The 14,496-nt window shown below is 52.9% G+C and overlaps 1 protein-coding gene and 1 long non-coding RNA gene across 2 annotated transcripts; both read right to left on the minus strand.

Moving 5' to 3' along the window:
• Positions 1-582: 582 nt before the first annotated feature.
• Positions 583-3,614, minus strand: LOC146421454 (uncharacterized). Its single transcript, XM_085047150.1, has 3 exons — positions 3,600-3,614; positions 831-3,229; positions 583-685 (listed from the first exon to the last, which is right to left on the minus strand). Exons 1-3 carry the CDS (start codon positions 3,612-3,614, stop codon positions 583-585), a joined length of 2,517 nt encoding a protein of 838 aa, XP_084903276.1.
• A 6,753-nt stretch (positions 3,615-10,367) lies between these two features.
• Positions 10,368-11,891, minus strand: LOC146421455 (uncharacterized). The gene is made up of 2 exons (XR_014848747.1): positions 11,661-11,891; positions 10,368-10,547 (listed from the first exon to the last, which is right to left on the minus strand). It is a non-coding gene; the product is annotated as an uncharacterized LOC146421455 (long non-coding RNA).
• Positions 11,892-14,496: the final 2,605 nt, after the last annotated feature.

The raw sequence follows: 14,496 nt of genomic DNA on the forward strand, positions 1-14,496 counted from the left end.
TCACTGCCATACCTGTCCCTAGGTGTTTCAGTGTCACTCCACAACTATCACCAGGTGTGACATCATCACTCCATACCTGTCCCCAGGTGTCCCCAGGTGCTCAGGTGTCACTGCCCAGGTGCGCCCCGCCCCTGCCCCGTGTCCCCGCTGTCCCCAGACACGTCCCGCGGTGTCTCACGAAGCTGTCCCTCCACATGAACCTGCGCTGACATCACCTGTGTGCTCAGGTGTGACACCACTGCCATACCTGTGCTCAGGTGTCACTCCATACCTGTTCCCAGGTGCGCCCCGCCCCTGCCCCGTGTCCCCGCTGTCCCCAGACACGTCCCCCGGTGCCTGACAAAGCTGTCCCTCCACATGAACCTGCGCTCACATCCCATACAGGTGTGACAGGTGTGACAGGTGTGCTCAGGTGTCACTGCCCAGGTGCGCCCCTCCCCTGCCCCGTGTCCCCGCTGTCCCCAGACACGTCCCGCAGTGTCTCACGAAGCTGTCCCTCCACATGAACCTGCGCTCGCAGCCCGCACAGGTGGGACAGGTGGGACAGGTGTCACTCCATACCTGTCCCCAGGTGTTTCAGTGTCACTCCATACCTGTCCCCAGGTGCGCCCCTCCCCTCCCCCGTGTCCCCGCTGTCCCCAGACACGTCCCGCGGTGTCTCACGAAGCTGTCCCTCCACATGAACCTGCGCTCACACCCCGCACAGGTGTGACAGGTGTGACAGGTGTCACTCCGTACCTGTTCCCAGGTGCGCCCCGCCCCTGCCCCGTGTCCCCGCTGTCCCCAAACACGTCCCCCTGTGCCTGACGAAGCTGTCCCTCCACATGAACCTGCGCTCGCAGCCCGCACAGGTGTAGGGCCGCAGCCCCGTGTGGGTCTTCATGTGCTCCGTCAGGTGGTGCTTCATCTTGAAGCGCTTGCGGCACTCGGGGCAGGTGAAGGGCCGCAGGTCCAGGTGCATGTTGACGTGCCGCTCGCGCATGCTGCGGTGCGAGAACGCCTTCCCGCAGTGGCACAGGAAGATTTTGGATCCCTCGGGGATTCCCGGGTTGCCCCGCGGCATCCTCCCGGCAGGTACAGGTGAGCGACCCCCGGCCGGCAGGTCGGAGGAGGAGCCGCAGGTGTTCACCTGCTCGGCGGTGAGCGCGGAGCTCACCTGGTCAGGTGGGGATTGCTGGGCGGGGAGGTTGAGCCGCGCCGGGCGGGGAGGTTTGGGGGTTTTTCGGGGGTTTCCGTGGGAAATTCCGGGTGGAATTCCTTCGTTTCCGCGGGGAAAAATCCCCTCGTTTTCCCGGGAAATCCCGCCGGTCCCGTGAGAAATTCCGTGCAGGATAATCCCCTCGTTCTCCCGGGAAATCCCACCGGTCCCGTGCAGAATAATCCCCTCGTTCTCCCGGGAAATCCCGCTCGTCCCGGGGGAAATCACCCCCTCGTTCTCCCGGGAAATCCCGCCGATCCCGTGCAGAATTCCCTCGTTCTCCCGGGAAATCCCGCCGGTTCCTTCGCTCCCGCGGGAAATCCCGGCTGTCCCGAGCAGAATTCCCTCATTTCCGTGCGGAATTCCCTCATTTCCGCGGGAAATCCCGAGGATCTCCTCTCTGTCCCACGCGGCCCGGCCGCTCCCGATCCCAATTCCCGGATTTTCCCGGCTGCTCCTGAGTAAAACTGAATTTTCCCGGCTGCTCCCGATACCAATTCCCGAATTTTCCCTGCTACTCCCAAGTAAAATTCCCAAATTTTCCCGGCTGCTCCCGATCCCAATTCCCGAATTTTCCCTGCTACTCCCAAGTAAAATTCCCAAATTTTCCCGGCCACTCCCGATCCCAATTCCCGAATTTTCCCGGCTGCTCCCCATCCCAGAATTCCCACCCGAATTCCCACCCTCACTCCCAACCCCTTCCCGCTCCCGAATCTCCTCGCTCTCCCGGGAAATCCCCAGCGGCTCCTCGTCCTCCTCGCAGGTGAGCACCAAGTCCTCCTGCAGCCACTCCTGCTTGACCAGAACCCAGCGCTGCCCTTCCTCCCCGCCCTCCTCCTCCTCGCCGCCGCCCTTCCCCTCGCGCAATTTGGGGAATTTGGGGGTTTCGGCGGGGCTGAGGTAGTTGGTGCTGCTGGGCGATTGGCTGTCGCTGGTGCGGCTGGAGAGCTGCCGCCAGGAGGAGGAGGAGGAGGAGGAGGATGGAGCGGCGGGGTTGGAGCTGCGGAATTCCCGCGGAGGCTCCGAGGATGAACCGGAATTCCGGAATTGCTCCGAGGATGAGGAAGATAAATTGGAATTCCGGAATTGCTCCGAGGAGGAGGAAGATAAACCAGAATTTCGGAATTGCTCCGAGGATGATGAAGATAAACCAGAATTTCGGAATTGTTCCGAGGATGAGGAAGATAAACCCGAATTTCGGAATTGCTCCGAGGATGATGATGAAGATAAATTGGAATTCCGGAATTGCTCCGAGGAGGAGGAAGATAAATTGGAATTCCGGAATTGCTCCGAGGAGGAGGAAGATAAATTGGAATTCCGGAATTGTTCCGAGGATGATGATGATGATAAACCAGAATTTCGGAATTGCTCCGAGGGCGAAGAGGATAAATTGGAATTCCGGAATTGCTCTGACAATGACGACAAAGACAAATTGGAATTGCGAAATTCCCGCTGCAGCTCCGAGGACGACGAGGAGGATAAATTATTGGCTAAATTATTGGATAAATTGGAATTATTCCGGAATTCCCGCGGCACCTCCGAGGATGACGAAGACAAATTGTTCGAAGACAAATTGCTCGAAGACAAATTGGACGAAGACAAACTGGAATTATTCCGGAACTCCCGCAGCGCCTCCGAGGACGACGACGACGACGATAAATTGCTCGAAGATAAACCAGATAAACCGGAATTCCGGAATTCCCGCAGCAGCTCGGTGCACTTGTCCACGATGTGCCACATCTGCAGCACGCTGCCCACCGTCAGGAAGTTGACGATGTCCTCGGCCGCCATGGTCAGCTGGCCGGTGTAGGCCGAGCTGAGCACGAGGCCGAAGGCGGCCGGGTCCATGGCGCCGGGCAGCTCGATGGAGCTCAGGTTCTTCAGGAGGAGCTGGTCGTGGAAGTAGGGCGAGGAGGCGGCCAGGACGGCGCGGTGGGCGCGGAACTCGCGGCCCTGCACCAGCACGGACACGTCGCAGAGCTGCCCCTGCAGCCGCTGCCGGTTCAGGTTGGACAGCAGAGCCGCAGGAACCTCCGGGAAATCCAGATGGAGAACCGGGGAGGAGGAGGAGGAGGAGGAGGAGGGGGAGGGGGGAGGAGGGGCGGGGCATGGCCAGAGAGGGGGAGGGGCTGGGGGAGGGGAATTGGGGGGAAAAATGGGAAATTTGGGTTGGATTGAGTTGGGTTGGTGAAGAATCGCTTAGTTCTGAACAAAATCCCATCAATTCTGCACCGAAATCCCAACAATTCCAACCGAAATCCCATCATTTCCAACCAAAATGCCAACAATTCAGACTGAAATCCTATCAGTCCTGACTGAAATCCCATCAATTCTGACCGAAATCCTAAAAATTCTAACAAAAATCCCAACATTTCTGACCAAAATCCCATGAATTCTGCACCAAAATCCCATCCATTTCGACTGAAATCCCATCGATTCTGTGCCAAATCCCTTAATTCCAACAGAAATCCCAAATTCTCAGCCCTGGACGAGGGAAGCTCCGGGAAATCCAGCTGGAGGATGGGGGAGAGAGGGGAGGGAGGAGGGGCGGGCATGGCCAGAGAGGGGAGGCTGGGGGGGGAATCGAGGGGTTTGGGGGGAAAAATGGGAAATTTGGGTTGGATCGGCTCGGTTCTGTGCCAAATCGCTTAGCTCTGACCCAAATCCCGTTAGTTCTGCACCGAAATCCCAACATTTCCAACCAAAATACCAACAATTCCAACCAAAATCCTATGAATTCTGCACTGAAATCCCAACAATTCCAACCAAAATGCCAACAATTCAGACTGAAATCCTATCAGTCCTGACTGAAATCCCATCAATTCTGACCAAAATCCCAAAAATTCCAACCGAAATCCCATCAATTCTGACCAAAATCCCAATAATTCTAACCAAAATCCCATGAATTCTGACCAAAATCCAAGCAATTCCAACCAAAACCCCAACAATTCTGACCAAAATCCCAATATTTCCGTCCAAAATCCCAACAATTCCAACTGAAATCCCATCAATTCTGACCAAAATCCCTTAATTCCAACCGAAATCCCATGGCCAGAGAGGGGGAGGGGCTGAGGGGGTTTGGGGGGGAAAATGGGAATTTGGGTTGGATTGGGTTGGGTTGGTGAAGAATCATTTAGTTCTGAACAAAATCCCTTAATCCTGATAAAATTCCCATTAATTCTGAATCAAATCCCATTAATTCTGAACCAAATCCCATTAGTTCTGACTGAAATCCCAACAATTCTGACCGAAATCCCATGAATTCGGCACAAAATCCCAATAATTCCAACCGAAATCCCATCAATTCTGACTGAAATCCCATCAATTCTGACTGAAATCCCATTAATTCTGTGCCAAACCCCTTAATTCTGACCAAAATCCCAACATTTCCGACCAAAATCCCATGAATTCTGCACCAAAATCCCAACAATTCCGACTGAAATCCCATTGTTCTGCAGCAAATCCCTCAATTCCGACCAAAATCCCAACAATTCCAACCAAAATCCCATGAATTCTGACCGAAATCCTGTCAATCCTGACTGAAATCCCATGAATTCTGACCAAAATCCCAATAATTCCAACCGAAATCCCATGAATTCTGCCCAAAATCCCAACAGTTCTGACTGAAATCCCATTAATTCTGACAACAATCATATCAATTCTGCACCAAATCCCATTAATTCGGAATCAAGTTCCTTAATTCCCAACAAAATCTCATTAATTCTGACTGAAATCCCATTAATTCTGAACCAAATTCCATTAATTCCAACCCAAATCCCTTAATTCTGACAAAAATCCCACTAATTTTAACCTGAATTCTTTAATTCTTCACCAAATCCCATTAATTCTAACCGAAATCCCATTAATTCTGCGCCAAATCCCTAAATTCTGACTGGAAATCCTACAATTCTGACCAAAATCCCATTAATTCTGCACCAAATCCCATTAATTCCAACAGAAATCCCATTAATTCCCACTGAAATCCAATTAATTCTGCAGCAAATTCCTTAATTCTCTGTAAATTCTTTCCCTCCAAAATCCCATTAATTCTGACCAAATTCCCTTAATTTTGACCAAAATCCCATTAATTCTGCACCAAACCCCATTCATTCTGCCCCAAAATTAATTAAGACCAAAACCCCAAAATTAATTAAGACCAAAACCCCATTAATTCCAACTGCAATCTCACTAATTCTGCCCCAAAATCCCTTAATTCTGGCAAAAATCCCATTAATTTTGACCCAAATATTTTCATTTTGACCCAAATCCTTTAATCCTCCACCAAATTTGCTAAATTCTGACCAAAATCCCATTAAATTCTGACCAAAATCCCATTAAATTCTGCACCAAAATCCCATAAATTCTGCACCAAAATCCCATTAATTCTGACCAAAATCCCATAAATTCTGACCAAAATCCCATTAAATTCTGACCAAAATCCCATAAATTCTGCACCAAAATCCCATTAATTCTGGACCAAAATCCCATTAAATTCTGCACCAAAATCCCATTAAATTCTGACCAAAATCCCATAAATTCTGACCAAAATCCCATTAAATTCTGCACCAAAATCCCATTAATTCTGCACGAAAATCCCATAAATTCTGCACCAAAATCCCATAAATTCTGCAGCAAACCAATCAATCCTGACCCCAAATCCTTCATTCTGCCCTAAAATCTGATTTAAATCCCATAATTCTGATTTAAATCCCTTAATTCTCATTTAAATCCCTTATTTCTGATTTCAATCCCTCAACTGCTGCTCCAATTCTCTTAATTTGCCCCAAATCCCATTAATTCCAACCCAAATCCCTTAATTCTGATGAAAATTCCAGTAAATTCAACCCAATTTCATCAGTCTTGACTTGAATTCCCTTAATCCTGACCCAAATACCATTAAATTCCAACCAAATCCCATTAAATTCTGCGTCAAATCCAATTAATTCCAACCAAAATCCAATTAATTCCAACCAAAATCCCATTAATTCCAACCAAATCCCATTAACTCCAACCAAAATCCCTCAACCCTGTCAAAAACCTCATTAATTTTGACCTAAATTCTTCATTTCTCTCCCAAATCCCATTAATTCTGACTGAAATCCCACTAATTTTGGCTCAAATTCCCATGAATTCTGACCAAAATCCCACTAATTCTGACCAAAATTCCCATTAATTCTAACCAAAAATCCCTTAATTCTGACAAAAAATCCCATTAATTCCCCTGAATTCCCATTAATTCAGACTGAAATCCCTTTAATTCTGACAGAAATCCCTAAATCCCATTCATTCCTCCCAAAATTCCTTAATTTTGGATCAAAATTCATAAATTCTGCCCCAAATCCCAAATCTTTGGCACAAATTTTGTGTCAAATTCCAAAATTTTGCCCCAAATTCCCAAATTCTGACTAAAATCCCTAAAATTTCACCCCAAATTGCAATTTTTGCTCAAGAATTGTGCCTCAAACCCCAAATCCTGCCCAAAAATCCTGAAATTCTGCCCCAAAATCCCAAATTCTGCCCCAAAATCCTAAATTCTGCCCCAAAATCCTTAATTTTGCCCCAAAATCCCAAATTCTGCCCCAAAATCCCAGAATTCTCCCTCAAATTCCTGAATTCCCCCAATTCCCCCCAAGGATTCCCCAAAATCCTCCCAAAGCACCTGAGAACCCCAAAAATCACCCCAAGTTCTCCTGAAATTCCCCAAAATTTCCTCCCAAATCACCCCAAATTCTCCCCAGGAGCCCCCAAACCCTCAAACTCCCCAAAATCCTCCCAAATTCTCCAAAAATTCCCTCCAGGATCCCCAAAATCCACCCTGGATCCCCAAAATTCCCCAAAATCTCCCCCAGGACCCCAAAAATCTTCTCAGATTTCCCCAAAAATCCCCAAATTTCCCCTCAGGACCCCAAAAATCCCCCAAAATTCCCCAAAAAATCCCTCCCAGAGCCCCAAAATCCCTTTAATTCACCCCAAAACGTCACCACGAGTCCCCAGAATCCCCAAAATCCCCCAAAAATTCCCCAAAAATTCCTTCCCAAATCCTTTTCATTCACCCTAAAACGTCACCCTGAGTCCTCAAATCCCCCAAAATTCCCCCAAAAAACCCTTCCAGACCCCCAAATCCCACCCAGAGCCCCCAAATCTCCCCCCAGGACCCCCAAAATTCCCCCAAAATTGCCCCCAAATCCTCCGAATTGCCCCCAAATCCCTCTCAGATCCCCAAAATTCCCCCAAATCCACCCAAAAAGCCCCCGAAGTCCCCCAGGACCCCCAAATCCCACCCAGACCCTTGAGACCCCCAAAATCCCCCAAATCTCCCCAAAATCCCCCAAAATCCTCCCAAATCTCCCCAAATCGCCCTAAAACGTCCCAGCTCCATCCCAGACCCCTCCGAGACCCCAAAATCCCCCCAATCCCCCCCGACCACCCCAAGACCCCAAAATCGCCCCAAAATAGCCCCAAATCCCCCAAAATCGCCCCAAAATCCACCACAATTCTCCTCCGGACCCCAAAATCCTCTAAAGGACCCCGAAATGCCCCAAAATCGCCCCCCGGAATCTCCCCAGGACCCCAAAAATTCTCCCCAGAACCCCCAAAATTCTCCCAGATCCCCAAAATTCCCCTCAAATCCTCCCCCAGATCACCCTGAGACCCCCAAAACCCACCCAGGACCCTGCAAAATCGCCCCAAATTGCCCCCAAATCCCAAAATCGCCTCCAAACCCCCAAGACCCCCAAAATCGCCCCAAAATCTCACCAAGGTCCCCCAAAATCCACCCCAAATCCCCTCCGGGACCCAGAAATCCACCCCAAAATCCCCCCACGACCCCACCCCCCGAATCTCCCCAAAATCCCCCAGACCCACCCCAGGACCCCAAATCCCCCAAAATTGTCCCAGGACCCCCAAATTCCTAATGAAAATCCCCCAAAATCTTCCCTGCAATCTCCCCAAAATCTCTAGAGCCCTCAAGATTCCCCCAAATCGCCACAAAACCCTCCCAGATCCCCCAAGACCCCCCAAATTCTCCCCAAACCCCCAAAACTCCCCCAAATTCCCCCAAAACTGCCCCAAATAGCCCCAAATCCTCCCAGACCCCCAGGACCCCCAAAATCCCCCCCAAAATTCCCCAAGATCCCAAAACTCCCCAAATTCCCCCAAATCCCCCAAAATCGTTCCCGAGCCCCCTCGGACCCCCCAAAATCCCCCAAAATCTTCCCCAAAATCTCCCCTACGACCCTCCAGATCCCCAAAATGCCCCCTTGGACCCCAAAATCCATCCCGGAGCCTCAGCCCCCAAATTGCCCGAAACGCCCCAATTGCCCCAAAATCCCCCCAAAGCCCCCCCAAAATCGCCCCCAAATCCTCCCAGATCCTCCCATGACCCCCGATTCTCCCCCAAACCCCAAAACTCCCCCCCAAAACTGCCCCAAAATCGCCCCAAATCCTCCCAGACCCCCAGGACCCCCAAAATCTCCCCAAGACCCCCAAATTACCCCCAAAATCCCACCCCCCAATTCCCCTCAAACGCCCCCAGGACCCCCAAAATCCCCCCAAATCTCCCCAAAATCGTCCCAAAATCCCCAGAGCCTCCCGGGACCCCAAAATCTCCCCAAATCCTCCCAAAATGCCCCGAAATCCCCAAGACCCCCAAATTGCCCTCAAACGCTCTCCCAGAGCTCCCAGGGACCCCCAAAGTACCCCAAACCCCAAAATCGTCCCAAAATCCCCCAGGACCCCCACTCCCCAAACGCCCCCAGAGCCCCCGGGACCCCAAAATACCCCAAATCTCCCCCAAAATCGCCCCAACAGCCCCCGGGACCCCAGAAATCTCCCAAGACCCCCAAATTACCCCCAAAATCCCCCCAAATTCCCTCAAACGCCCCCCAGAGCCCCCGGACTCCCCTAAATCCCCACAGAATCTCCCCAAGACCCCAAATCGCCCCCAGACGCCCCAAAGGCCTCCCGGACTCCCGAAGCACCCCCAAATCGCCCCAAAATCGCCCCCAACAGCCCCCAGGACCCCGAAATCTCCCCAAGACCCCAAAATTCCCCAAATTTCCCCCAGAGCCCCCCCCGGGCCCCCAACATCGCCCCAAATCTCCCCCACCATCCCCAAAGGCCTCCCAGAGTCCCCCAGGACGCCCAAAATCCCCCCGAAATCCCCCAAGACCCCCAAATTGCCCTCAAACGCTCCCTAGAGCCCCTGGACCCCAAAATCGCCCCAAATTCCCCCAAAATCGTCCCAAAATCCCCCAGGACCCCCAAAATCACCCCAAAATCCCCTAAATTCCTCAAACGCCCGCCAGGACCCCAAAATCCTCCCAAAATTCCCTCAAGCGCCCCCAGAGTCCCCAGGACCCCCAAATCCCCAAAATCGTCCCAAAATCCCCCCAGGACCCCTAAGTTCCCCCAGAGCCTCCTGGACCCCAACATCGCCCCAAATTCCCCAACTCTCCGCAAACAGCCCCCGAGAGCCCCAAATCTCTGCCAAAATCATCCTAAAATCCCCCCAACTTCCCCCAAAATCCCCCCAAAACTCCCTCAAAAATCGCCCCAACAGCCCCCAGGACCCCCAAAATCTTCCAAGACCCCCGTGCCCCCAAATTCCCTCAAACGCCCCCAGGACCCCTGGGACCCCAGAATCCCCCCAGACCCTCAAATTGCCCCCAAAGGCCTCCCAGACCCCCAAGAACCCCAAATTCCCCCAAAATCCCCCCAAATCTTTTAAAATCGCCCCAGCAGCCCTCAGGACCCCAAATCTCCCCAAGACCCCCAAATTACCCCCAAATTTCCAGGACCCCCAAATCCCCCAAATCTCCCCAAAATTCCCTCAAACGCCCCCAGGACCCCCTGAAATCCCCCCAAAACCCTCCCAAATTCCCCAGCCCTCCCCATTTCTGCCCCAACGCCCCCTCCCCTCCCCAAGCCCCCGCCCCCTGCCCCAGGCCCCGCCTCTTTAGCCCCGCCCCCCTCCCAGGCCCCGCCCCCCGGCGCTCTACCCGCGCTCCGCGCTCAGCGCAGCGCCGCCGCCATCTTGGATCCTCAGGCCACGCCCCCTCCCCGGCCACGCCCCCTTAAAGGCGCCGCGGCGCTTTATCCCGCCCGCCCCGCCCTCCCGTGACGTCATATCGCGACACAACCACGCCCACAAAGGGGCGGAGCCGAGAGCTAGACAAAAGGCGGCGTTTATTGGGCGGGGCTAGCGGGGGGCGGGGCTTGAGCGCGAAGGGGGCGTGGTTTGTCCGAGGGGGCGTGGCCAGGCGGTGGGCGTGGCCAGCGGTGGGCGGGGCTAGTCCGAGTCGGAGAGCACGATGATCTCCTCGGGGTCGCACTGAGTGCCCACGCTGGTCTGGCAGGGAAATTTGGGGATTTTTGGGTTTTTTGGGGTAATTTGGGGTGTTTTGGGGGAATTTGGGGGATCTTGGAGCAGCTGAGGAGCTCCCGAAGCCTCCAGGAGCACCAAATTCTCCCCAAATTCACCCCAAACCCCATTGAAATCCCCCAAATCCCCATTTCAATCCCCTCAGGATTCCCTAAAAAATCCCATTTTTCCTCCCCAAAAATCCCATTTTTTTTTCCCCCCAAATCCCCATTTTTTTCCTTCCCCAAAAATCCCATTTTCCTTCCCCAAAAATCCCATTTTCCCCCAAATCCCCATTTTTCCCCCAAAAATCCCATTTTTCCGCCCAAAAATCCCATTTTTTTCGTTCCCCAAAAATCCCGTTTTTTCCCCCAAAATCCCCATTTTTCTCCCCAAAATCCCATTTTTCCCCCAAAATTCCCATTTTTTTGCCCCCCAAACCCCATTTTTTCCTCTCCCAAAAATCCCATTTTTCCCCCAAAAGCCCCATTTTTCCTGTTTTTCCCTCAAAATCCCATTTTTCCCCCCAAATTCCCATTTTTTCCTCTATTTTCCCCCCAAAAATCTCCATTTTTCCCCGAAATCCCATTTTTTCCCCAAATCTCACCTTGCAGTAGGAATTCATGGAGCTGCTGACCAGCTCTCCCCAATGACCCCAAATCCCCATTTTTCCCCCATTTTTCCTCCCAAATTCCATTTTTCCCCCCAAATTCCCAATTTTTCCCCCCCAAATCCCATTTTTTCTCCCAAAAATCCCCATTTTTCCCCCCAAAACTCTCACCTTGCAGTAAGAATTCACAGAGCTGCTGACCAGCTCTCCCCAAACACCCCAAATGACCCAAAACCCCATTTTTTCCCCCATTTTTCCACCAAAACCCCATTTTTCCCCCAAAAATCCCCATTTTTCCCTCCAAAATCCCCATTTTTCCCCCAAAAATCCCCATTTTTCCCTCCAAATTCCCCATTTTTCCCCCCAAATTCAGCTCACCTTGCAGTAGGAATTCACAGAGCTGCTGACCAGCTCTCCCCCCGGCGAATCTGCCCAATGACCCCAATGACCCCAAACACCCCAAAATCCCCATTTTTCCCCCCAAATCTCACCTTGCAGTAAGAACTCACGGAGCTGCTGACCAGCTCTCCCCCCGGCGAGTCAGCCCGGGTGGAGTCGGGCAGGGGGCTGGGCAGGGGGGGAGGGGAGGCTGAGCCCCCCGAGGGGTGACCCTGCGGCTGCCCCTCCCCCACCGCGGGGCCACCCGTGGGAACCGCCAGGCTGGGGGAGGGGAGGGGAGAGGGGGGTGGGGATGCTGAAATTCAGCCAAAATTCAGCTAAAATTTACCAAAATTCACCCCAAATTCACCCGGAAATTTACCCAAAATTCAGCCTGAAATTCACCCAGATTTCACCCAGAATTCACCCGAAATTCACCCGAAATTCACCCTGAATTCACCCAGAATTTACCAAAAATTCACCCCAAAATTCACCCCAAATTCACCCTGAATTCACCCAAATGCACCCCGAAATTCATCCCAAATTTACCCCAAAATTCACCCCAAATTCATCCAAAATTTACCCGAAATTCACCCAGAATTCCCACCAAGATTCCCAGAATTCACTGTGAAATTCCCACCAGAATTCCCCCAAAATTCATCCCGAAATTCACCCAAAATTCACCCAAAATTTACCAAAAATTCACCCCAGAATTCACCCAGAATTCCCACCAGGATTCCCAGAATTCACCCCAAAATTCCCCTCAGGATCCCAAAATCCTCCCCAGGAGACCCCAATCCCTCCCCAAACCCCTCCAAGATCCCCCAGAACCCCCAAAATCCCCCAAGTGCCTCCCCAAATCTCCCCCAAATCCTCCCCAAATCCTCTCAAATTCCCCCAAAATCCCCTCTAAACTCCCCAAAATCCCTCCCAGGACTCCCCAACACCCCAAAATCTCTTCTAAAACTCCCCCAAATCCTCGGAAAATTCCCCCAAATCCTCCCCAAACCTCCCAAAATCCTCCCCAAATCACCCCAAATCCCCCCAAGACCACCCCAGCTCCCAAAATCCCCCCAAAACCTCCCCAAACTACCCCAAATCCTCCCAAAATCACCCCTAAACTCCCCAAATCCCTCCCAGGACCCCCAAAATCTTCCCAGTTCCTCCCCAAATCCCCCATAACCCTCCAAGACCCCCAGGACCCCAAATTTCCCCCAAAATCCCCCTAAAACCCCCAAATTACCCCAAATCCCCCAGGACCCCCAAATCATCCCCAAAACCTCCTCAAATCCTCCCCAAATCCCTCTAAAGCCCCCAAATCCTTGGAAAATCCCCTCAGCCCTCCCCAAATCCCCCTGAAACCCCCAAAATCCTCCCAATCCCCCCCCAAATCCCCCAAAATCCACCCAAAATTACCCCAAACCTCCCCAACACCTCCAAAATCTCCTCTAAACCCGTCAAATCCTCGGAAAATCCCCCAGCCCTCCCCAAATCCCCCGAAACCTTCCAAATGCCCCCAAATCCCCTCTAACCTCCCCAAATTCCCCAAAACCTCCCAAAATCCCTCCCAGGACTCCCCAGTCCCCCAAAATCCCTTCTAAACCCCCCCAAATCCTCGGAAAATCCCCCAGCCCTCCCTAAATCCTCCCCAAACACTCCCAAAACCTCCCAAAATCCTCCCAAATCCCCCCAGTCCCTCCCCAAATCATCCCCAAATCCCCATAAACCCCATAAAATCCCCTAGACCTCCCCAAATCTCCCTAAAGCCCTCCAAGACCCCCATGGATCCCCAAATTTCCCCAAAATCCCCAATTCCTCCCCAAATCCCCCTGAAACTCCCCAAAACCTCCCCAAATCCTCTAAACCCCACCCAAAATCACCCCCCCAAGCCTCCCAAAATCACCCCAAATTCCCCAAAATCCTCCCTGAATCCTCCCAAATTCCCCCCCAAACTCCCCCAAAACCTCCCAAAATCACCCCAAACCTCCCAAATTTCCTCCCAAACCCTCCCAAAATCTGCCCCCCAAAACCTCCCAAAATCCCCCCAAACCCCCAGCCCCTCCCCTCGCCGCGCCCCTCCCCCTCACCTGCCCCCGGGCAGCTCCATCCGGCTCTGTTTCCTGGGGGGGCTCTGCGCCCCTCCCCCATTCGGGGAGGTGGAGCTGATCGCCGCCCCTCCCCCACCCCCCACAGCCCCTCCCCCACCCCCTGCCCCTCCCCCACCACCCCCCACCGCCCCTCCCCCTCCTCCTCCCGCGGGGGGCGGCGGGGTGGGGGAGGGGGAGCTGGGCGTGGTCTGGGGCGCGGCGGTGGGCGTGGCCTGGGGGGTGGGCGTGGCGCTGGGCGTGGTTTTGGGCGTGGCCTCGGAGGCGCCCCAGGGTGGGGGAGGGAGGAGGGGAGGGAGGAGGAGGGATCTCATTGAGCTCCAATTCCAGCAGGAAGAGCTCCGGGGTGGGGGAGGGGGAGGGGCGGGGGGAGGGGCGGGGGGCTGAGCCCCCCCCGGGCTGCTGGGAGACCCCCAAATCCTGGGAGACCCCCAAATCCTGGGAGACCCCCAAATCCTGGGAGACCCCCAAATCCGGACCTGGGGGGGAAAAGAAATAGTAAAAATACCTCAAAGTACCCCAAAAAATAGCCCAGATTTACCCTCAGGAGCCCCAAAATTCCCCCCCAAAAAAATCCCAAAATTCCAACCCCCAGGAGCCCAAAATTCCCCAAAATTACAACTCTCAAGACACCAGAATTCCCCCAAAATTCCAACCCCCAGGACACCCAAAATTCCCCAAAATTACAACTCTCAGGAGCCCAAAATTCCAACCCCCAGGAGTCCTGAAATTCTCCCAAAATTCTTCCCCCAGGAGCCCAAAATTCCCAAAATTCCAACCCTCAGGACCTCCAAAAACACCCCAAAGTTCTCCTCCCCAGAACCCCAAAATTCTCCCCCAGAAC

This window comes from Lichenostomus cassidix, unplaced genomic scaffold, assembly GCF_008360975.1.
Source record: "Lichenostomus cassidix isolate B80296 unplaced genomic scaffold, HeHo_3.0 HiC_scaffold_33, whole genome shotgun sequence".
In the NCBI taxonomy this organism is placed as follows: Eukaryota; Metazoa; Chordata; class Aves; order Passeriformes; family Meliphagidae; genus Lichenostomus; species Lichenostomus cassidix.

Bases quoted from the DNA above. Each gene is read 5' to 3' on its own strand.
- LOC146421454 (XM_085047150.1), bottom strand. The intron at 686-830 runs GTTCATGTGGAG...GTGTGAGCGCAG, and splicing joins TGTGCGGGCTGCGAGCGCAG to GTTCATGTGGAGGGACAGCT.